General features: G+C 47.0%; 1 protein-coding gene across 2 annotated transcripts in view; it reads right to left on the bottom strand.

The window, feature by feature from the left end:
• Positions 1-337: 337 nt before the first annotated feature.
• Positions 338-24,234, bottom strand: part of LOC140198290 (zinc-binding protein A33-like) — a 44,427-nt gene continuing 20,530 nt past the window's right edge. For both annotated transcript variants that reach the window (XM_072259357.1, XM_072259356.1), the window contains one exon: positions 338-947. In XM_072259357.1, the coding sequence (XP_072115458.1) occupies positions 415-947 (533 nt within the window). In that variant the 3' untranslated portion in view covers positions 338-414. The remainder of the gene's footprint in view (positions 948-24,234) is intronic.

Here is a 24,234-nt window from a genome sequence, read left to right as displayed (position 1 = left end):
TTCCACCCCCCACCATCTATTACCCCTCACTTGGATCCACCCCTCACCTGTCCATTTCCCTCCACAGATGTTACCTGACACGCCAGGAGTCAAAGGCGTTTTGCATGTTACCAACACTACATGTCCCGTCTTACCAAGATTCACCCTGACCTCCCTCTCCCAGTCAGCACCACCACCACTTGTCCCAGTTACCCTGTCAGTCCCGGTGGACTTTAGCACCTGGGGGAGTCGGGGAGCTCAGGACCCGCTGCCCGCGGCTGCTGCTGAATCGGCAGTGTTTCTGTTCCGTTGACGGATGCGGTGAACGAGTTAAAATTAATGGATCGATAATTCTCACATCGTGTTTATTTCACTCTCCACACATTTATATTTACACTGACTTACTCCTGACGCCGGTCCCGGGACCCAACTCGTTTACAGACCCGGAGCGGAACCGGAGCAGATTCTCAGGCACTCGTTTTTATTCCCAGTCGCGAATGAAGGATAAAGTTTCTCCGTGAATTTATTCCCAGTGAAGGTGTGGAGATGGGACTTGGTCTCCGCGTTGTAAAATGAAACTGTCCCGGACTCGTAACTGAGATAAACTCCCACCCTCCCGGGGATGGGACCGGCAGGCAGAGGGGACTCAGGGGAGGTGTAAACCTTCATCACGTCATCAGACCGCCCGATTCTCCAGAATCCGGTCTCCGGACACCGTGTGGCCCATCTCTTCCTCTCCACAGGCTCTGCGGCGACTCCCAGACTCCAGCGCCGATTCCCCGTCACCTCCACCTCCCAGTAATGTCTCCCCGATGTGAATCCCTCCGATCCCAGCACACAAAGCCAGTGTGTGAACCTCTTCCCGGTGTCAGGGAGATCCCTCCGGGTCCCGGTCAGTCTCACACTCTTCCGATCCTCAGACACCTCGAGCTCCGGATGCGCCGTTTCCACATCCAGGGTGACAGAGTCTGGGGGGGGGGGGGGAGAAGCAGAGAATTAGAGAGTCCCCGGGGATCGGGGGGAGACTCGGGCAGCGCGACCCCGGGACCGGGGGAGAGGCCGCTGGGCCTCAGGCACAGTCAGCTGGCCGACAGGACCCTTTCCCAGGGTTTCACCCAAACTACAGCGGATGGAAAACCAGCATATTCCCGAGGTTTTTCCTCGACATGGAGAGCGGCTTTTTCCTGATCTACACACGCACAATTTTGGAGGATCTCAGCGGATCAAGCAGCATGTGTTAAGGGAGATGTACAGTCGATGTTTGAAGCCGAGACCTTTCCTCAAGTTTGGAGGGAAAGACGGGAGATAGCAGTGGAAACAGGTATGAAAAAGGAGTGGAGCAACAACTGGATCCAGATGAGGATGGAATGAGTGAACACTGGAGGCATTTAAAGAGGAGGTAAGTCAGAATTCATCCGTGCCGACGAACTCACTTTAATGAACTAGTTCCATTTTCCTGTATTTGCCCATTATTCCTTTAACCGTTTCCCACCCATGTACCTGTCCAGATGTCTTTTAAATCATTGTAACTGTATCCACCTCTACAATTTCTTTTGGCAGCCTCCTGAGCTCCAGGAAAACGACCCAGAATATCCAGTCACTCCTTATACCCCAAACCCTGTAGTCCCAGTAATATCCTTGTAAATCTGTTTTTCCTCTCTCAGTTTAAGGACATTCTTCCTGTAGGAAGATCACCAGCACTGGACAGTGTGATCCAAGTCATAAAGACAAGAAAATCTGCAGATGCTGGAAATCCAAAGCAACACACACAAAACCTAGACCCACAACATCAACTGCTTATTCATATCCATAGCTGTTGCCTGATCTGCTGATTTCCTCCAGCAGTTTGTGTGTGTTACTCTGCTCCAAATGTGGCCTTCCCAATGTCTTGTACACTCTTAACGTAACGTCCCAGCTCCTGTACTCAGTATTCTGACTGATGAAGGCAATCACCTCCTGGTCTCTCTGTTCCACAACACGCTCCAGGGCCCCACTGATTCCTGTGTAAATCCTGTCCTGGTTTGCCTTCCAAATGGCAACACCCACATCTCTCTGAATTAAAAGCAATTTCCATCCAATGGCCCAGAGACCGAATTAATCAAGATCTTGCTGTAATCTTGGATAAACCATGAGCAACAGGGTTATGTAGTGGATAACATAATACTGTTGCACCATGGGGCGTTCTGGAGTTCAGAGTTCAATTCCGACACCATCTGGAAGGAATTTGTACGTTCTCCCCGTTACCTCGTGCTCTCGACTCACCCCTCAGACTGGGGAGGAGTGGACAGCGAGGAAGACCATCATTACTTGCAGAGGGATCTGGAGCAGCTTGGAAAATGGGCGGAAAATGGCAGCTGGAATTTAATGCAGACAAGTGTAAGCTGTTGCACTTCGGTAAGACCCCAGTGTAGGTCTTACACAGTGAATGGTCGGGCACTGAGGACTCTGTTCTACAGCATATTTGGGAACACAGGTCCATAATACATTGAAAGTGGTGCTACAGGTGGATAGGGTAAAAAGAAGCGTTTGTCAAATTGGCGTTCATAAATCAAAGTTTTGAATACAGCAGATGGGATGTTATGTTGAAGTTGTATGAGACCTGGTGAGGCCTATTTTGGGGTATTGTGTGCAGTTTTAGTCACCTACCTACAGGAAAGATGTAAACAAGTTTGAAAGAGTACAGAGAAAATTTACAGGGATGTAGCTGGGACTGGAGGACCTGAGTCATAAGGAAAAATTGAATAGTTTAAGACTTCATTCCTGTAACATAGAAGACTGAGGAGAGATTTGATAGAGGTATACAAAATTCTGAGGGGTATGCATAGGGAAAATGCAAGCAGGAGGGTTAGGTGGGATTTTTTTCCACGGAGGTTGGGTGGGATTACAACCAGAGGTCATGGGTCAAAGGTGAAAGATGAAAAGTTTAAGGGGAACATGAGGGAAAACTGCTTTATTCAGAGGGTTGTGAGAGTGTGGAACGAGCTGCCAGTGCAAGCTCGATTTAAACATTGAAGAGAAGTTTGGACAGGTACATGGATGGCAGGAGTTGGAGGACGATGGTCTCGGTGAAGGTCGATGGGAGCAGGTAGTTTAAATGTTTCGGTACAGACCAGGTGGACTGAAGGGCCTGTGCTGTTAGTTTCTATCACTCTGTGACGCTCGTACAAAGACATAACGGTTTGTAGGTTAAATGGTCATCATATATTGCCCTGTGATTAAGCTAGTTTGAAATAGTTGGGGTGCTGGGTGGAGCAGGTCATTGGTCTGGCACAGCCTGTTTCACACTGTATCTAAATAAATAAATAACCTCTTCACTGTCCAACCTGATGGCATGAATATTGACTTCTCTAACTTCCGTTAATGCCCCTCCTCCCCTTCACAACCCATCCCTTATTTATTTATTTAATATTTTTCCTCTCCCCCTCCGCCCTTTTCCTCTCTCCCTTTTCTCCCTCTGTCCCTCTCACTATAACTCCTTGCCTGCTGTCCACACTTCGGGCTCACCTCTCCCCTTCTCTCTCTCCCCAGGCTTCCCGTCCCATGATCATCTCCCTTCTCCAGTCTGGTATCCCTTTTGCCAATGATCTTTCCAGCTCTTAGATTTACCCCTCCCCCCCTGTCTTCCCCTTATGATTTCGGATCTCCCCCTCCCCTTCCTACTTTCAAATCTCTCACTATCTCTTCTTTCAGTTAGTCCTGACGAAGGGTCCTGGCCCGAAACTTCGACTGTACCCCTTCCTATAGATGCTGCCTGGCCTGCTGCATCCCCCGGCATTTTTTGCGTGTGTTGCTTGAATTTCCAGCATCTGCAGATTTCCTCGTGTCTGCATTTTTAAACATGTCACCCACATTCTCTCCGAATCATTCATATGAATGATGAAAAACAGTGGACCCAGCACCGATCCCTGCAGCACAACCGCTGGTCACAGGACTCCACCCAGACAATTCTGTATCCTATTCCAGATCGTACTGTATCCCATATGATCTAACTCTCTGCTACCTCGTCAAATCCCTCGCTAAACTCCATGGAGACGATGTCTACTGCACGTTCACCAGCTGTAATTTATTTATTGAGATACAGCACGGAATAGGCCCTTCCGGCCCTTTGACCCCCACCACCCAGAAATCCCTGATTTAATCTGAGCCTGACCATGGGACAAGTTACAATGACCCCCACCACCCAGCTACCCCTGATTTAATCCGATGCTGACCATGGGACAAGTTACAATGGCCCCCACCACCCAGAAAACCCTGATTTAATATGAGCCTGACCATGGGACAAGTTACAATGACCCCCACCACCCAGAAACCCCTGATTTAATCCGAGCCTAACCATGGGACAACTTACAATGACCCCCACAACCCAGCAACCCCTGATTTAATCTGAGCCTGACCATGGGAGAAGTTACAATGACCAATTAACCTGCCAACCGGTACGGGTTTGGACTGTAAAACCGGAGCACCTGGAAGAAACCCACGTAGTCATAGGGAACGTACAAACTCCTTACAGGCAGTGACGGGACATGAACCCGGGTCACTGGTACAGTAAAGTGTTGTGCTAACCATTATGCTACCGTACCATCCATGCAGAAAACCAAGCTGGGTATCCCTGATTAGTCCTCGCCTTTCCAAATGAATGTAGATCCCGTCTCTCAGAATGCCCTCCATTAATATACCCTCCACTGACGTGAGGCTCACCGGTCTGTACTTCCCAGGCTTTTCCCTACAGCCGATCTTCAATAAATGTTCAACATTAGACTCCCTCCATTCTTCTGGCCCTTCACCCACAGCTACCGATGACACACATATCTCCAAAATGTGCTCCACACTTTCCTCCTGAGCTTCTCACAATGTCCTGGGATACACTTGATCAGGACCTGGGGGTTGATCGACCTTTTTGCATTTTAGGACCTGAGCACACTTGTTTCTGTAATGTGGTGGAAAATGAGGTCAATCATCTTCTGTAACACGGGAGAATTGAGGGCCCCGTGGAACTGGCACAGAAGAGGAGTTGAGAAATGATGACAGGGAAGGTTTAGCAGGATACAGGCAAAATGCAGGTGAATTGGCCGAGGGGTGATCTGACAGAAATATATAAGGTTACAAGGGGTGTAGATTGAGCAGATTGTTGAAATCTTCTTCCCACAGGAGGGGGATCAAATACAAGAGGTCACAGGTCTGAGGAGGGAGGAAGGAGTTTAAAGGTGAATTTATTTGAACAGTGAGTGGTTGATTTTGGAACTTGCTGCCAGAGGAGGTGATGGAATCAGATACAATTACTGTGTTTAAGAGACACTCAGACAGACACTTCACAGACAAGGCATAGAAAGAGACTGGTCTAATACCGGCCAATGAGATGAGTGTAGATGGGTAAATAGGTCAGAACAGAGCTGACGGGCCAAAGGGCCCATTTCAATACTGTACAATGATGACCCTGTGATTTTAAATGAACTGAATGACTGAGACCCCACAGCCTCCGGTGCAGAGAATTCCAGACACACCATCCTCTGAGGGTCCACCCCATCCTGAGACAGTGACCCCTGACCCTCGACTCCCCAGACAGGGGAAACATCCTCCCTGCATCCTGTCTGCTGCATTTGGAAAGACAAGGAGAGATCAGGGACAGTCAGCACGGCGTTGTGCATGGAAAATCACGTCTCACAAATTCCAGTTTGTTGAAGAGGTGACAGAGAGCATTGACCAGGACAGGGTGGTAGACATTGTCCACATGAACTTCACCAAGGCCTTTGATGTTGACCATAGACCACACACGGAGTATTGTGCGCATTTCTGGTTCCCCAACTGTGGAAAGATGTCATTACACTGGTCAGGAAGCTTCAGGAGGCTGTAACAATGGCTGGAGGGCTTGAGTTAAAAGGAGAGACTGGATAAGCTGGGGACATTTCCCTGGAGCGATGGATGTTGAGGGGTGACCCCTTTTTGAGTTATATAAAATCAGGGGCAGACGTAAGGTCACGGTCTTTTTCCCATAAAGGGGGAGTCCAAAACCAGAGGGCAGAGAGGGAAGGTGAGAGGGGAAGGTTTTTTAAGGGAGCTGCAGGGCAACCAGTGACCAATCGGCATCTGGGATTGATTAGTAAAAACAAATTAAAGGAAGACGGGCAAACACAGCAGCCATCGTCTGAGCGGACGTCATCAGTGTGGTCATCTTGAGGCTTCAGCTCTTCGAGGGTTCACACAGAGAAAAAATAAATAAAAGGCAACTGTTAGTCTTGCGAGACCATGGATCTGTGCCTGGAAAGTCTTCACTCTCCAGGGCGCAGGCCTGGGCAAGGTTGTATGGAAGACCGGCAGTTGCCCATGCTGCAAGTCTCCCTTCTCCACGACACTGATGTTGTCCAAGGGAAGGGCATTAGGACCCATACAGCTTGGCACCAGTGTCGTCGCAGAGCACTGCGTGATTAAGTGCCTTGCTCAAAGACACAACACGCTGCCTCGGCTGGGGCTTGAACTCACGACCTTCAGATCACTAGTCGAACGCCTTAACCACTTGGCCACGTGGTTAAGAGAAAGCAAAGGAAAGAAAAGCTCTATTTTTTTTTTCCTTCTGTTCTTTTCATCTGCTCAGCCAGGACAGTAGAGATGCCAGGCAGGATAGTCAAATGCTCCCCTTGCGGGATGTGGGAAGGCAGGAAGACCTCCAGTGTCCCGGAGGACTACAACTGTGAGATGTACATCCAGCTGCAGCTTCTAAAAAAACACGTTAAGGAGTTGTAGGTGGAACTGGATGAACTCCGGATCATTTGGGAGGCTGAAGGGATGAGAGACAGGATGTACAGAGAGGTAATTACAGCAAGGTGCAGGACACGGAAACTGGGTGACAGTCAGGAAGGGGAAAGGGGATTAAGGAGCCAGTGCAGAGTACCCCTGTGGCCATCCCCCTCAACAACAGGTATATCACTTTGGATACTGTCCGGGTGGGGGGGGGGGGGGATGACCTAACAGAGGAAAGTCACACTGGTCAGGTCCCTGGTACTGAGTCTGCCTCTGTGACTCAGAAGGGAAGGGGGAGAAGAGGCATGCTGTGGTGACAGGGGATTTGTTAGTTGGGGAAAAGGACAGGAGGCTCTGTGGGTGAGAACAAGATTCCCGGATGGGATGTTGCCTCCCGGGTGCCAGGGTCTGGGATATCTCGGATTGAGTCCTCAGCATTCTTAAGTGTGAGGGTGAACAGCCAGAGGTCGTGCTCCATATTGGTACCACTGATATGGGTAGGATGAGTGACGAGGTTCTGCAAAGGGAGTTCAAGGTGTTAGGTGCTGAGTTAAAGGGCAGGACCCCCAGGGTTGTGATCTCAGGATTGCTCTCCGTGCCACGTGCTTGTGAGGCCAGAACAAGCAAGATTATACAGTTTAATATGTGACTGAGGAGTTGGTGTAGGAGGGAGGGCATAGGATTTTTGGATCACTGGGCTCCTTCCAGGAAATGTGGGACCTGTACAGAAGGGAGAGTTTGCACCTGAACTGGAGGGGACTAATATCCTAGTGGGAAGGTTTGTTAATGCTGCACGGTGGAGTTTAAACTGGAGTTGTAAGGGGATGGGAACCAGAGTGCTGGAACAGTTAGTTGAGAGGTTGTGGAGGTAAGACCTCAGACAAAGTTAGGAATCAAAAGTTTGAGCATGGTGCAACTAGTGTCCTGAGCTGCGTAAATTTCAATGCAAGAAGCAGGAAAGGTGGATAATAGTGTTGAAGATGAGGGAGCTGGCTTACAAACAGAGGCAATGTGTCGTGAGGAGAGGCGGTTGATAGGGCAAAATTGTATTCAACAGTATGAGTTGCAACGTAAAATTGAAAAAGGACTAAAGGTGTTGTATCTGAATGCACGCAGTATATGGAAAAAGGCAGATGAACTTGCAGCACAGTTGCAGATTGGCAGGTATGATGTTGTAGGCATCACTGAATCATGGCTGAAAGATTACAGCAAGGAGCTTAATGTCCAAGGATAAACATTGTATTGACAGGACAGGCAGGAAGGGTGATGGGGCGCCATTGCTCTGTTGGTAGAAGATGAAATCAAATCATGAGAAAGATGTGACATAGGGTCATAAGGTATTGAATCATTGTGGATATAGCTAAGGAACTGCAGTGGTAAAAAGACCCTGACATGAGTTGTATACAGACCCCTAAACAGTATTAAGGATTTGGCTTGAAAATTACAAATGTTTGTACAATGGGAGATAGAAAATACATGCCAAAAGGGCAATGTTACCATGGTCATGGGATAGATTGGTCGATTGAAAAAATCAGGCTGGTGGTTGATTACAGGAGGGAGAACTCTGAGGGTGCCTATGAGACGGCGTTTTATAGCATCTTGTTGTTGAGCCCACAAGAGGATCAGCTACTCTGAATTGGGTGTTGATTAGATTTAAGTAGATAACTTAAGATAAAAGACTCAGGGACAAGTGATCATAATATGATCAAATTCACCCTGAGATTTGCAGAGAAGCAAAAGTCAGATACATTAGGATGACAGTGTAGTAAAGGGAATTACAGAGGCATGAGAGAAGAATTGGCCAGAATTAATTGGAAAAGAACACTCGCAGGGAGATCGGTAGAGCAGGAATGGCTGGAACTTCTGGAAGCAATTCAGAAGACACAGGATACATACAATTCTATCTCCTTTACCATAGCATTGGAGAGGGATAGGAACAGGCAAGTTAGGAAAGCGTTTAATTGGAGTAAGGGGAAATATGAGGCTATCAGGCAGGAACTTGGAAGCATAAATTGGAAACAGATGCTCTCAGGGAAACGAATAGGATTAGGACAGGTTTAAGGAAAATCCCAAGGCATTCTACAAGTATGTGAAGTGGATAAGACGTGAGAAAATAGGAACAATCAAGTGTGACAGTGGAAAAGTGTACATGGAACCACAAGAGATAGCAGAGGTACTTAACGAATACTTTTCTTCAGTGTTCACTATGGAAAAGGATCTTGGCAATTGTAGGGATGGCTTACAGCGGTCTGAAAAGCTTGAACATGTAGCTATTAAGAAAGAGGATGTGCTGGAGCTTTTGGAAAGTATCAAGTTGGATAAGTCACTGGGACCAGATGAGATGTACCCCAGGCTACTGTGCGAAGCGAGGAAAGAGATTTCTGAGCCTCTGGCAATGATCGTTACATCATCAGTGGGGACGGGAGAGGTTCCAGAGGATTGGAGGGTTGCGGATGTTGTTCCTTTATTCAAGAAAGTGAGTAGAGAGAGCCCAAGAAATTACAGATCAGTGAGTCTTACTTCAGTGGTTGGTAAGTTGATGGAAAAGATCGTGACAGGCAGGATTTATGAACATTTGGTGAGGCATAATATGATTAGGAATAGTCAGCACGGCTTTGTCAAAGGCAGGTTGTGCCTTATGAGCCTAATTGAATTTTTGAGGATGTGACTAAACACATTGATGAAGGTAGAGCAGTAGATAGAGCGTATATGGATTTCAGCAAGGCATTTGACAAGATACCCCATGCAAGGCTTATTGAGAAAGTAAGGAGGCATGGGATCAAAGGGGACATTACTTGTGGATCCCGAATTGGCTTACCCACAGAAGGCAAGGCGTAGTTGTAGGCGGGTCATATTCCGCATGGAGGTTGACCAGTGGTGTGCCTCAGGGATCTGTTCTGGGACCCCTACTCTTTGTGATTTTTATAAATGACCTGGATGAGGAAGTGGAGGGATGGGTAAGTAAATTTGTTGATGGCACAAAGGTTGGGGTGTTGTGGATAGTGTGGAGGGATGTCAGAGATTACAGCGGGACAGTGATAGGATGCGAAACTGGGCTGAGAAGTGGAAGATGGAGTTCAACCCAGATAAGTGTGAAGAGGTTCATTTTGGCAAGTCAAATATGATGGCAGAATATAGTATTAATGGTAAGACTGTTGGCAGTGTGGAGGATCAGAGGGATCTTGGGGTCCGTGTCCATAGGACAGTCAAAGCTGCTACGCAGGTTGACTCTGTGGTTAAGAAGGCATACAGTGCATTGGCCTTCATCAATCGTGGAATTGAATTTAGGAGCTGAGAGGTAATGTTGCAGCTATATAGGACCCTGGTTAGACCCCACTTGGAGTACTGTGCTCAGTACTGGTCGCCTCACTACAGGAAGGATGTGGAAACCGTAGAAAGGGTGCAGAGGAGATTTACAAGGATGTTGCCTGGATTGGGGAGCATGCCTTATGAGAATAGGTGGAGTGAACTCGGCCTTTTCTCTTTGGAGGATGAGAAGTGACCTGATAGAGGTGTACAAGATAATGAGAGGATCATGTGGATAGTCAGAAATTTTTCCCAGGGCTGAAATGGCTGGCACAAGAGGGCATAGTTTTAAGGTGCTTGGAAGTAGATACAGAGTAGATGTCAGAGGTTAGTTTTTTACGCAAAGAGTGGTGAGTGCGTGGAATGGGCTGCCAGTGGCAGCGATGGAGGCGGAAATGATACGGTCTTTTAAGAGACTCCTGGATGGATACATGGAGCTTAGAAATATAGAGGACTATGGGTAAGCCTAGGTAGATTGAAGGTAAGGACATGTTCGGCACAGCTTTGTGGGCCGAAGTGCCTGTATTGTGCTGTAGGCTTTCTATGTTTCTATGTTTCTACGTTTCTACATCCCAAAGAAGAAGTACTCTGAAGGCAAGATGTGGCTAACAAGAGAAGTCAAAGCCAACATCAAACCAAAGAGAGGGAATAAAACAGAGCAAAGAGTAGTGGGAAGCTAGAGGATTGGGAAGCTTTTAAAAGGCAACTAAAAAAGTCATTAAGAAGGTAAAGAGGGAATACAAAATTAAGTTAGCCAATAATATTATAAAGGACAACAAAAGTTTCTTCAGATACATAAAGTTTAAAAGACCATAAGACTTAGGAGCAGCATTAGGCCATCTGCCCATCGACTCTGCTCCGTCATTCAATCATGGCTGATCCTATTTTTTTTATCTCCTCCTCAAGCCCAGTTTCCAGCCTTCTCCCCGTAACCTTTGAAACCATGTCCATTCAAGAACCTATCAATCTCTGCCTTAAATACACCCAACGACCTGGCCTCCACATGTGGCAAAAAATGTAATAAACTCACCACCCTTTGGCTAAAGAAATTTCTCCTCATCTCTGTTTTGAAAGGGTGCCCCTCTATCCTGAGGCTGTGCTTTCTTGTCCTGGATTCTCCCACCATGGGAAACATCCTTTCCATATCTACTCTGTCTTGGCCTTTCAATATTCGAAAGGTTTCAATGAGAACCCCCCTCATCCTTCTGAATTTCAGCAAGTACACACCTAGAGCCATCAAACATTCCTCGTAAGATAATCCTTTCATTCCAGGAATCATCCTTGTGAACCTCTTCTGGACCCTCTCCAATGTCAGCACATCTTTTCTAAGATGAGGGACCCAGAACTGTTCACAATATTCAAGGTGAGGCCTCACCAGTGACTTTTAAAGCCTCAGCATCACATCCCTGCTCTTGTATTCTAGACCAAGGGTCCCCAACCTTTTTCGTACTGCGGACTGGTTTCATATTGACAATATTCTTGCGGACCGGCCGACCGGTTGCGGGGGGGTGTAGGGTTGCCAACGTACAAGAGTAGCAGTCAAATACCAGGACGAGGGAGATGTCCTCCTTTTTTAAAGAAAGGGGCTTCCCTTCCTCCACTATCAACTCTACCCTCAAATGCATCTCCCCCATTTCATGCACATCTGCTCTCACTCCATCCTCCCGCCGCCCCACTAGGAATAGGGCTTCCCTGGTCCTCACCAGCCTCCGGGTCCAACATATTATTCTCCGCAACTTCCGCCACCTCCAACGGGATCCCACCACTAAGCACATCTTTCCCTCCCCCCATCTCTCTGCTTTCCGCAAGGATCGCTCCCTACGCGACTCCCTTGTCCATTCGTCCCCCCCATCCCTCCCAACTGATCTCCCTCCTGGCACTTATCCGTGTAAGCGGAACAAGTGCTACACATGCCCTTACACTTCCTCCCTTACCACCATTCAGGGCCCCAGACAGTCCTTCCAGGTGAGGCAACACTTCACCTGTGAGTCGACTGGGGTGATATACTGCGTCCGGTGCTCCCGATGTGGCCTTCTATATATTGGCGAGACCTGACGCAGACTGGGAGACCACTTTGCTGAACACCTACCAGAGAAAGCAGGATCTCCCAGTGGCCACACATTTTAATTCCACGTCCCATTCCCATTCTGATATGTCCATCCACGGCCTCCTCTACTGTAAAGATGAGGCCACGCTCAGGTTGGAGGAACAACACCTTATATTCCGTCTGGGTAACCTCCAATCTGATGGCATGAACATCGACTTCTCTAACTTCCGCTAATGCCCCACCTCCCCCTCGTACCCCATCCGTTATTTATTTTTATACACACATTCTTTCTCTCCCTCTCCTTTTTCTCCCTCTGTCCCTCTGACTATACCCCTTGCCCATCCTCTCCCCCCCCACTTGTCTTTCTCCCCGGACCTCCTGTCCCATGATCCTCTCATATCCCTTTTGCTAATCACCTGTCCAGCTCTTGGCTCCATCCCTCCCTCTCCTGTCTTCTCCTATCATTTTGGATCTCCCCCTCCCCCTCTCACTTTCAAATCTCTTACTAACTCTTCCTTCAGTTAGTACTGACGAAGGGTCTCGGCCTGAAACGTTGACTGCACCTCTTCCTAGAGATGCTGCCTGGCCTGCTGCGTTCACCAGCAACTTTGATGTGTGTACTAGTCAAATACGTTGGGTTTATCCCGAGGAAGACTACAATGACCATGAAGCCTTGCGTGGGCACCAGTGCGCATGCGTTTACGTGCCGATTTCTTAAAAATTGTTTTTGCCGATTCTGTTGGCGGCGGCAGCGGGGGGGGGGGGGGGCGGCGGGTGTCTTAATCACGACCGGAATATAGGTGATAAGTGGCTTATACACTCAATTTCGTTTCTAAAAGGGTTTATCTAACGAATTTAATATTAAACACACAGCGCATATTTTCCTCGCATGAATATAGCGATACGACAATTATCAGGGGAGGACAGGGGAGCTTGAAGTGTTGAACGAACTTCCAGTAGAAGTGGTAGAGGCAGGTTCGATATTATCATTTAAAGAAAAAGTGGATGGGTATATGGACAGGAAAGGAATGGAGGGTTATGGGCTGAGTATAGGTCGGTGGGACTAGGTGAGAGTATCGTTCGGCACGGACTAGAAGGGGAGAGATCGCCTATTTCCATGCCATAATTGTTACATGGGTTATATAAGTCACTTATAATAGCATCATAACATTTTAAGTAACGTTTGGATATCAAACACACAGCGCATATTTTCCTCATATGAACATATAAAATCATTGCAATGCACCAACATCGCTGAATCAGTGGGAGCCCTGGGCTTGTTTTCCTGCAACAAGACGGTCCCATCGAGGGGTGATAGGAGACAGCGATACTCGAAGGGGGTTCCTTATGTCCAGTCTATTCCACAATTTAGTTTTCGTTGCATTCATTGCAGGGATATGTTGGAAGCAACGTTTTCAGTGCTTTCCTGGCTATCTCAGGATTTTTAGCCTTGACTTTGATCCAGAATGCCGGCAGAGATGTTATGTCAAACAAACTTTTCAGCCTGCCGTCATTTGCAAGCTCAAGGAGTTGATCTCCTTCCCGCGCTGACGTGGATGACGTGCGGGTAATGACCTCGCGTGCGTTCAAGCTCAACAGTGGCCATGACAGGGAATGAGGGAAGGTGCAGCTGACTCATATCGCCAAATCATATCGTTTCCTCGCGGCCCGGTAGCGCATGCCTTGCGGCCCGGTAGCAGTCCGCGGCCCGGTGGTTGGGGACCACTGTTCTAGACCTCTTGAAATGAATGCTAACATGGCATTTGCCTTCCTCACCATGGACTCAACCTGCAAGTTAGATTAGATTATGAAGGCACACAGTCCACTTTTATTGTCATTTAATAATGCATGCATTAAGAAATGATTCAATATTTCTCCGGAGGCCTCATAATCTAATCATCCCACTAATATTTGCTTTGTTGTATGCTCTTTCTTTTGCTTTTACAATAGCATTGACTTCCCTTGTAAGCCATGGTTGTACTATTTTACCGTTTGAGTATTTCTTCATTTTTGGAAGAAATGAAGAAATACTTATGTCCTGCAGCTTCCTCCTTTTTCCCAGAAACGCACACCATTTCTGCTCTGCTGACACCCCTCATCCCAGCAGCTCTTTCCAATTTACTTTCGCCAACTCCTCTCTCATACCACTGTAATTTCCCTTACTCCACTGAAATACTGCTACATCAGACTTTACTTTCTCCTTAACAAATTTCAAGTTGAACTCAATCATACTGTGATCACTGGTTCCTAAGGGTTTTTTACCTTCAGCTCCCTAACCACCTCTGGTTCATTATGTAACAGCCAATCCAGTATAGCTGATCCCCTGGTAGGCTCAATGACAAACTGCTTTAAATGCCATCTCTTAGGGATTCAATAAATTCACTCTCTTGTGATCCACTAGTACTACCAACCTGATTTTCCCAATCGACCTGCATGTTAAAATCTCCCATGACAACCATAATATTGCCCTTTTGACACTCCTTTCTATTTCCTGTTGTAATCTGTGGTCCATCTCCCAGCTCTGTTGGGAAGCCTGAATATAACTGCCATCAACGTCTTTTTACCCGTGCTGTTTCTTAACTCAACCCACAAGTATTCAACATCTTCCGATCCTATGTCACATCCTTCTGCTGATATGATGCCATTCTTTACCAGTAGAGCCACACCACCACCTCTGCCTACCTTCCTATCACTCCGATATAACGTGTAACCTTGGACAGTCAGCTCCCAACTACAACCATCCTTCAGCCACAATTCAGTGATGGCTGCAACATCATACCTGGCAACTTGTAATCATGCAACAAGATCATTCACTTTATTTCTTAAATTACGTGCATTTAGATACAACACCTTGAGGACGTATTTGCTGTCCTTTCTGATTCTGCAACCCTGACGTTTTGATACTCAGCTGCAACTAAGTCCCATCACCTGCCTGCCCTTCCTGACAGTCAGACTGCACACTATCTTTACTTTTTTTACTATCTGTCCTATGCTGAGTCCCTTCACTCCAATTCCCACCCCCCTACCAAATTAGTTTAAACTCTCCCCAATAGCTCTAACAAACCTGCCCGCGAGAATATTGGTCCCCCTCTGCCTGACAAACCTGTTGGAATTCTTTGAAGAAATAACAAGCCAGATAAACAAAGGAGAATCAGTTGATGTTGTGTACTTAGATTTTCAGAAGGCCTTCGACAAGATGCCATACATGAGGCTACTTAACAAGCTACGAGCCCACGGTATTACAGGAAAGATCCTAGCGCGAACAAAGCAGTAGCTGATTGGCAGGAGGCAAAGAGTGGGAATAAAGGGAGCCTTTTCTGGCTGGCTGCCAGTGACTAGTGGTGTTCCACAGGCGTCTGTGTTGGGACTGACTCTTTTTACATTGTAAGTCAATTATTTGGATGATAGAATTGATGGCTTTGTTGAAAAGTTTGCAGACGATCTGAAGATAGGTGGAAGGGCAGGTACTTTTGAGGAGGTAGAGAAGCTACTGAAGGACTTAGACAGTTTTGGAGAATGGATAAAGAAATGGCAGATAGAATACGGTGTCGGGAAGTGTATGGTTATGCACTTTGGTAGAAGAAATGTAAGGCTTGACTATTTTCTAAATGGAGAGAAAATATTAAAAAACTGAGGTGCAAAGGGAGTTGGGAGTCCTTGTGCAGGATTCCGTAAATGTTAATTTGCAGATTGAGTCTGTGGTGAGGAAGGTAAATGTGGTTTCAAGATTCATTTCAAGAAGACTAGAACATAAAAGCAAGGATGTAATGTTGAAACTTCATAAAGCACTGGTCAGGCCTCATTTGGAGTATTGTGAGCAGGTTTGGGCCCGTTATCTTAGAAAGGATGAGCTGAAACTGGAGAGAGTTCAAGTGAGGTTCATGAAAATGATTCCAGGTTTGAATAGCTTATCATATGAAGAGCGTTTGATGGCTCTGGGCCTGTATTCATTGGAATTCAGAAGAATGAGGGCTGATCTTATTGAAACCTATCGAATGGTGAAAGGCTTTGATAGAGTGGATATGGAGAGGACGTTTCCTACGGTGAGAGAGTCTAAGACCAGAGGACACAGTCTCAAAATGGGGAAGCATCATTTTAGGATGGAGATGTGGAGGAATTTCTGTAGCCAGAGAGTGGTGAATCTGTGGAATTCTTTGCCACAAGCTGATGTGGAGGCCCCTTATCTATATTTAAGTCAGAGGTTGATAGATTCTTGATTGGTCAGGGCATGAAGGGATATGGGGAGATGGCAGGAGATTGGGGCCGAGAGGAAAATTGGATCAGCTACGATGAAATGGCGGAGCAGACTCAATGGGCAAAATGGCCTAATTCTGCTTGTATATCTTAGTCTTAAGGTCTATGGTATAATTAAAATATTTTAAAATAAATTTAGACAGGTACACAGATATGAAATTGTTAGAGGGTGTCATGTGTGACATAGAAACATAGAAAAATAGGTGCAGAAGTAGGCCATTCGGCCCTTAGAGCCTGCACCGCCATTCATTATGATCATGGCTGATCATCCAACTCTCAACCCTGCACCAACCTTCCCTCCATACCTGCTGATCCCCCTAGCCACAAGGGCCATATCTAACACCCTCTTAAATATAGCCAATGAACTGGCCTCAACTGTTTCCTGTGGCAGAGAATTCCACAGATTCACCACTCTATGTGTGAAGAAGTTTTTCCTAATCTCAGTCCTAAAAGGCTTCCCCTTTATCCTCAAACTGTGAACCCTTGTTCTGGACTTCCCCAACATCAGAAACAATCTTCCTGCATCTAGCCTGTCCAATCCCTTTAGGATTTTATACGTTTCAATCAGATCCCCCCTCAATCTTCTAAATTCCAACGAGTACAAGCCTGGTTCATCCAGTCTTCCTTCATATGAAAGTCCTGCCATCCCAGGAATCAATCTGGTGAACCTTCTTTGTACTCCCTCTATGGCAAGGATGTCTTTCCTCAGATTAGGGGACCAAAACTGCAAACAATACTCCAAGTGTGGTCTCACCAAGGCCTTGTACAACTGCAGTAGTACCTCCCTGCTCCTGTACTCAAATCCTCTTGCTATAAATGCCAGCATACCATTCGCCTTTTTCGCCGCCTGCTGTACCTGCATGCCCACTTTCAATGACTGGTGTATAATGACACCCAGGTCTCGTTGCACCTCCCCTTTTCGAAATCGGTCACCATTCAGATAATAATCTGTTTTCCTATTTTTGCCACCAAAGTGGATAACTTCACATTTATCCACATTAAATTGCATCTGCCATGAATTTGCCCACTCACCCAACCTATCCAAGTCACCCTGCATCCTCTTAGCATCCTCCTCACAGCTAACACTGCCGCCCAGCTTCATGTCATCCACAAACTTGGAGATGCTGCATTTAATTCCCTCATCCAAATCATTAATATATATTGTAAACAACTGGGGTCCCAGCACTGAGCCTTGCGGTACACCACTAGTCACTAGTCACTGACGCCAAGCAGAGCTACCGGACGGATGATGCTAATGAAAGAGATAACAGAAGACAATGGAGAAACATTCAAAATGCTAATGAGAGCAAATAGAGAGATTAACGAGAAAGAAACACAATTCAGATATTGACAGACCGGTTGCTTTGAACCTGAACTGTTTGAAGTTTGATGGACAGGTGATACTCCAGCGGGGGATAAAAAGAGCAGGTTTGCTAAGGCACGAGAGATGCCACGAGACCCTGGAAAGAGCAGTGTGCCCCCACAAGTGGTGGGAGTTTGGAGGACCGACTAGCAGGAACCAAACAGAGGCTCACAGGGTGTAAAGGTACGATCAGTGGGAACCTGGGATGTGTGTCCGCCCTTGCCTGGGTGCCGGGTTCACCACTGAAGAATGATCGTACCGGAACGGAGGGGTCACAATTGGTGACCACAGCGGGATTAGAAGACATCAAAAGGTCTGCCCGAAACCAACTGCGAAGACATCAAAAGGTCTGCCTGAAACCAATTGCATCTCCCACTCTCTCTCTCTCTCTCTCGAACAGTACAAAAACAGCGACTACTTCAAACTGCACTAAACTGAACTGAACTCTACTTCACTTAAGCCTGATCATTTTACCTCTAGACTGCGATAGAGCTTGTTTGATTCCTGCTACCCTAGTTCTGTGTATATGTGTGTATTATCATTGCTAACCTGTTACATTTATATCCTGACGATTAGTGTACTGTAGTATTTATTTCTTTAATAAAACTTTATTAGTTCCTAGTAATCACAGACTCCAATGAGCGTTCTATTTCTGCTGGTTTGACAACCCAGTTACAGGGTATGTAACAAGGGATATGGGACAAATACACAGAAATGGGACTTACTCAAGAAGACATCTTAGCTCGGATGGATGAGTTGTGCCATGGGTTCAACATCTACCAAACCCCTTCCCAGATCATCCTCCTGAGGAATCTCACCCTGGAGTCTGTCTGTGAACTGTTGGTGTGATGTCAGTTCAGAGGGCAGTTCAGTGCCACAAAAACAGGCAGATTGGTTAAAGGTGGCAGGTATCATTCATAAATGTAAATTTGTGTCTGTGGCTCTGACGATGTGTCCCAGTCTGCTGGTGTGTGTGGGTGTGTGTGTGTGTAGGGAACTAACAATGCACAATGCTGAGGCTCCAACTACAATCTATCAATCATCCTTGTGCACGTGTGTGAGGGTGATTTGCCAGGCTGGCTACATTATCTTCTCCCATCCTTCACCGAGGTCAATTCTGATTGGCGTGTCTGGGCTCAGTCTGACAATGCTTCAATGTGGTGGTTGCAAACCAATCTTCTGTCCTTGGACTCACTTTACACTGCACGCTGTCAGAGCAGAGCTGTCAGGATAATCAAGGATATGACCCACCTAGCCAAAACACTTTTCGTCGCTCTTCCCTCCGGGAGAAGGCTCAGGAGCTTGAAGACTCGTACGGCCAGATTTGGGAACAGCTTCTTTCCAACTGTGATAAGACTGCTGAACGGATCCTGACCCGGATCTGGGCCGCACCCTCCAAATATCCAGACCTGCCTCTCGGTTTTTTTTTTTGCACTACCTGACTTCCCATTTTTCTATTTTCTATTTATGATTTATAATTTAAATTTTTAATATTTACTATCGATTTGTAATCCAGGGAGTGGGAAGCGCAGAATCAAATATCGCTGTGATGATTGTACATTCTACTATCAATTGTTTGGCGACAATAATGCATAAAGTTTGATTATAATATGAGGTTTGCGAGTCCAGCAGGGGGCAGAGCTGAGTCAATCAGACTGCGGTTACGGACAGGTCAGATAGGGTGAGTGACATGAAGGACTGGTGTATTTTTCTGACAATCCCTGTCACCACAGTGTACCAGATTTTATCCCCTTTAATGTCATTCATTGTATGTTAATTCCAGAGCTACTGTGTTCAGATTCAAACTCGTGCATTGGCGTATTTCACATAAAAATTGCTGGTGAACGCAGCAGGCCAGGCAGCATCTCTAGGAATAGGTACAGTTAACGTTTCAGGCCAAGACCCTTCATCAAGACTAACTGAAAGAAGAGCTAGTAAGAGATTTGAAAGTGGGAGGGGGAGGGGGAGATCCAAAATGATAGGAGAAGACAGGAGGGGGAGGAATGGAGCCAAGAGCTGGACAGGTGATTGGCAAAAGGGATATGAGGCGTTCATGGGACAGGAGGTCCAGGGAGAAAGAAAAAGGGGAGGGGGGAAAACACAGAGGATGGGCAAGGGGTATAGTGAGAGGGACAGAGGGAGAAAAAGGGGAGAGAGAGAAAGAATGTGTGTATATAAATAAATAACTGATGGGGTACGAGGGGGAGGTGGGGCATTAGTGGAAGTTAGAGGAGTCAATGTTCATGCCATCAGGTTGGAGGCTACCCAGATGGAATATAAGGTGTTGTTCGTCCAACCCGAGTGTGGCTTCATCTTTACAGTAGAGGAGGCCGTGGATAGACATGTCAGAATGGGGATGGGATGTGGAATTAAAATATGTGGCCACTGGGAGATCCTGCTTTCTCTGGTGGACAGAGCGTAGATGTTCAGCAAAGCGGTCCCCCAGTCTGCGTCGGGTCTCGCCAATATATAAAAGGCCACATCGGGAGCACCGGACGCAGTATATCACCCCAGTCAACTCACAGGTGAAGTGTTGCCTCACCTGGAAGGACTGTTTGGGGCCCTGAATGGTGGTAAGGGAGGAAGTGTAAGGGCATGTGTAGCACTTGTTCCGCTTACATGGATAAGTGCCAGGAGGGAGATCAGTGGGGAGGGATGGGGGGGACGAATGGACAAGGGAGTTGCGTAGGGAGCGATCTCTGCGGAATGCAGAGAGAGGGGTGGAGGGAAAGATGTGCTTAGTTGTGGGATCCCGTTGAAGGTGGCGGAAGTTACGCTAATAATATGTTGGACCCGGAGGCTGGTGGGGTGGTAGGTGAGGACCAGGGAAACCCTATTCCTAGTGGGGTGGCGGGGGGATGGAGTGAGAGCAGATGTACGTGAAATGGGGGAGATGCGTTTAAGAACAGAGTTGATAGTGGAGGAAGGGAAGCCCCTTTCTTTAAAAAAGGAAGACATCTCCCTCGTCCTAGAATGAAAAGCCTCATCCTGAGAGCAGATGCGGCGGAGACGGAGGAATTGCAAGAAGGGGATGGCGTTTTTGCAAGAGACAGGGTGAGAAGAGGAATAGTCCAGATAGCTGTGAAAGTCAGTAGGCTTATAGTAGACATCAGTGGATAAGCTGTCTCCAGAGACAGAGACAGAAAGATCTAGAAAAGGGAGGGATGTGTCGGAAATGGACCAGGTAAACTTGAGGGCAGGGTGAAAGTTTGAGGCAAAGTTAATAAAGTCAATGAGTTCTGCATGCGTGCAGGAAGCAGCGCCAATGCAGTCGTCGATGTAGCGAAGGAAAAGTGGGGGACAGAGAGCAGAATAGGCACGGAACATAGATTCTCCCCTTTTTTCTCTCTCCCCTTTTTCTCCCTCTGTCCCTCTCACTATACCCCTTGCCCACCCTCTGTGTTTTCCCCCCTCCCCTTTTTCTTTCTCCCTGGACCTCCTGTCCCATGAACCCCTCATATCCCTTTTGCCAATCACCTGTCGAGCTCTCGGCTCCATTCCTCCCCCTCCTGTCTTCTCCTATCATTTTGGATCTCCCCCTCCCCCTCCCCCTCCCCTTCCCACTTTCAAATCTCTTACTAGCTCTTCTTTCAGTTAGCCTGAAACGTCGAGTGTACCTCTTCCTAGAGACGCTGCCTGGCCTGCTGCGTTCACCAGCAACTTTTATGTGTGTTGCTTGAAATCCCAGCATCTGCAGAATTCCTTGCATTTGTCCAGTGTGAATGGGATCAGGATTCAGTGGATCACATAACAGTGCCGTGTGTTGGTTGTATGTTGCCCCCTGTGTCAGTCTGTTCAGGGATTTGACATCTGCAGCTGACCATGTGACAGTGATGCTTCCCAACAGGTGGGGTTGGTGCGGGAATTAACTTCAATTCTGACGACCCAGTCAGAGGCAGGAACAGGCCACCGTGACGAGGTTTCCAGCAGGTTGGCGACGCTTGTTTAAAAGAAGAGCTTCGCAGGCGTTCGGCCTCATTCTGACGGCCCAATCAGCGGCAGGAGCAGGCCTCAGCGATGAGGTTCCTCGCAGGTCGGTGACACTTGTTTGAAAGCATGGAAGGAACAAGTGGAGCGGCCATTGTTGGAAATAGGTCAGTGGTGAGGGTAGGGCTGTCTGTCATCATAATGCCATAATCAAAAATTGAGGCGAGAAGACTGCAACTAGCGGGGCACTCTCTACGCCACTTCGAGCTACCTGACAGCCTAGTCATCATATGGGAACCCAAGCATGGGAGGATAAACACTGGGCGCCCTCCCAAGATGATGGTCAGCACGCTCCCAGAAGACAACAGTGCGGTAATGTAGATGAACTGAACACACTGATGAGGGAGAGGGAGAAGTGGAGAGTCCGTCATCGCTCCCGACGCCGACCCCCTAGACCTGAGTCGACGTTGTAGTAGTAGGTGAGAGTAGGAGTGTCAGGCTTTGGCACAAAGGAGTCTTCAGCTCCAAAGAGGTGTTGACTCTGGGTAAGCTTCTGTTAAGGGTCTCTTTTTTTTCTCTTACTGTACCTCGTGTAGTAAATGGCTGTTGTGTGTTCATCATGTTGGATGTTGGAGTCCTGGGAGACCCAGAGTCTCCCAGTGAACACCATCTGTGTGAAGTGCATCTGGCTCCAGCTCCTTGAAGACCATATTAGAGCACAAGACCGTATGACACAGGAGCAGAATTAGGCCATCTGGCCCATCCAGTCTGCTCCGCCATTCAATAATGACCGATCCTTTTTTTCTCCTCCTCAACCCCAGGTTCCGGCCTTCTCTCCGTAACCTTCGATGCCATGTCCAATCAAGAACCTGTCAATCTCTGCCTTAAATACACCCAATGACCTGGCCTCCACAGCTGCATGTGGCAACAAATTCCAGAAATTCACCAGCCTTTGGTGAAAGAAATTTCTCTGCATTTGTGTTTTTAAAGGATGCCCCTCTATCCTGAGGCTGTGCCCTCTTATCTTAGATTCTCCCACTATGGGAAACATCCATTCCACATCTACTCTGTCTTGGCCCTTCAGCATTTGAAAGGTTTCAATAAGATCCACCCTCATCCTTCTGAATTTCAGCGAGTACAGACCCAGAGCCATCAAACGTTACTTGTATGATGTGACGGGGTCCTGAATTACCCCTATGAACTGTGCTTTTGAAAAGAGACAGGGAGAGGTGCTCAACAACAAACACCTTGTTAAAAAGAGAAAGAGAGTTATTTAACACCAACATCTTGTTTTTAAGAGAGAGAGAGAGATGAAGACTGCTTGGAGATGGTGTTACTTTTCGGCAGCGTGTTTACATTTCCCAAAGACATGGCCTGCTTGTACATTCTTACACAGACAGAGAGGGGAGGAGTTATTTGAGAGACTGTTGGTACTTTGGTACTGAGTATGGTGAGATAAATAGAAGGTCAGATGATAGACCTGCAACACATGATTTTGGACACTGAATGAGCTTTGTTGAGCCTACAGAAAAAGTGGATTTTTGAAGGATCGATCAGTGGCTCTTGCAGTGAGAAAAGGGAATGACTGGTGGGGAACTGTTTGTGTTCCCAACCCTTGCCTTGGTTGATAATTCTAGCACAGAAGAGTGGTCCCCTTTGTTTTGGTCACAGTCGGTGACTTAAAAAGGATTTCGGAGGACAACGGGAATATCGATGGCGTCATACTCACCTGAAGACTCAAATTTCTCCCTCTCTCTCTCTCTCTCTCTCTCTCTCTCTCTCTCTCTCCATCACTACTCAACTCAATACCATGAACTGAACTGAACTTTACTTATCATCGTAAGACTGTATCTACTTACCGCTAGACTTGAAGAAGCTTGGTTTTCATATATATTCCACACTTACTTATATATAATCATTGCTAACCTGTTTGGTTTAGCTGTATTTAAATTACTGTATTGCATTGTTACTAATAAATTCCATTAGTCAATAGCAATACTGGACTCCAAAGTGTTTTCCATTTCTGCTGGTTCTTTAACCCATCACAGGGTACGTGACAATGATAACCCTTACATTCCCGGAATCATTCATGTGAACCTCCTCTGGACCCACTCCAATGCCAGCACAACTTTTCTAAGATGAGGAGCCCAAAACTGTTCACAATACTCAAGGAGAGGCCTCACCAGTGCCTTATAAACCCTCAGCTCTTGCATTCTAGACCTTTTGAAATAAATGCTAACATTGCGTTTGCCTTCCTCATCACCGACTCAACCTGCAAGTTAACCTTGAAGGTGTTCTGCACAAGGACTCCCAAGTCCTTGGGGATGTTAGGGATCTAGAGCAGCAGCTGAATGACCTTTGGATTGTAGAAGAGAGTGAGGAGATAATTGATCAGAGTAACAGGGATGTAATCACCTCGAAGCTGCAGGAGGCGAGTAGCTGGGAGACTGTCAGGAGAAACGGAAATGTGAACAGGCAGTTAGCACAGAGCAAAGAGGTCCTGAAAAGAGAATTCAGAGAGCTAGGAAGAAAGCTGAGAAGCAGGACCTCCCAGGAAGTAATTTCTCGATTGCTGCCTACGCCACGCACCAGTGAGGGTAGAAACAGAATGATTTAGCAAATT

The sequence above is a fragment of the Mobula birostris genome, chromosome 5 (assembly GCF_030028105.1).
Source record: "Mobula birostris isolate sMobBir1 chromosome 5, sMobBir1.hap1, whole genome shotgun sequence".
NCBI classification, from domain to species: domain Eukaryota; kingdom Metazoa; phylum Chordata; class Chondrichthyes; order Myliobatiformes; family Myliobatidae; genus Mobula; species Mobula birostris.
Note: the sequence above shows the minus strand (reverse complement) of the source record. Positions and strands in the feature narration are given on the sequence as shown.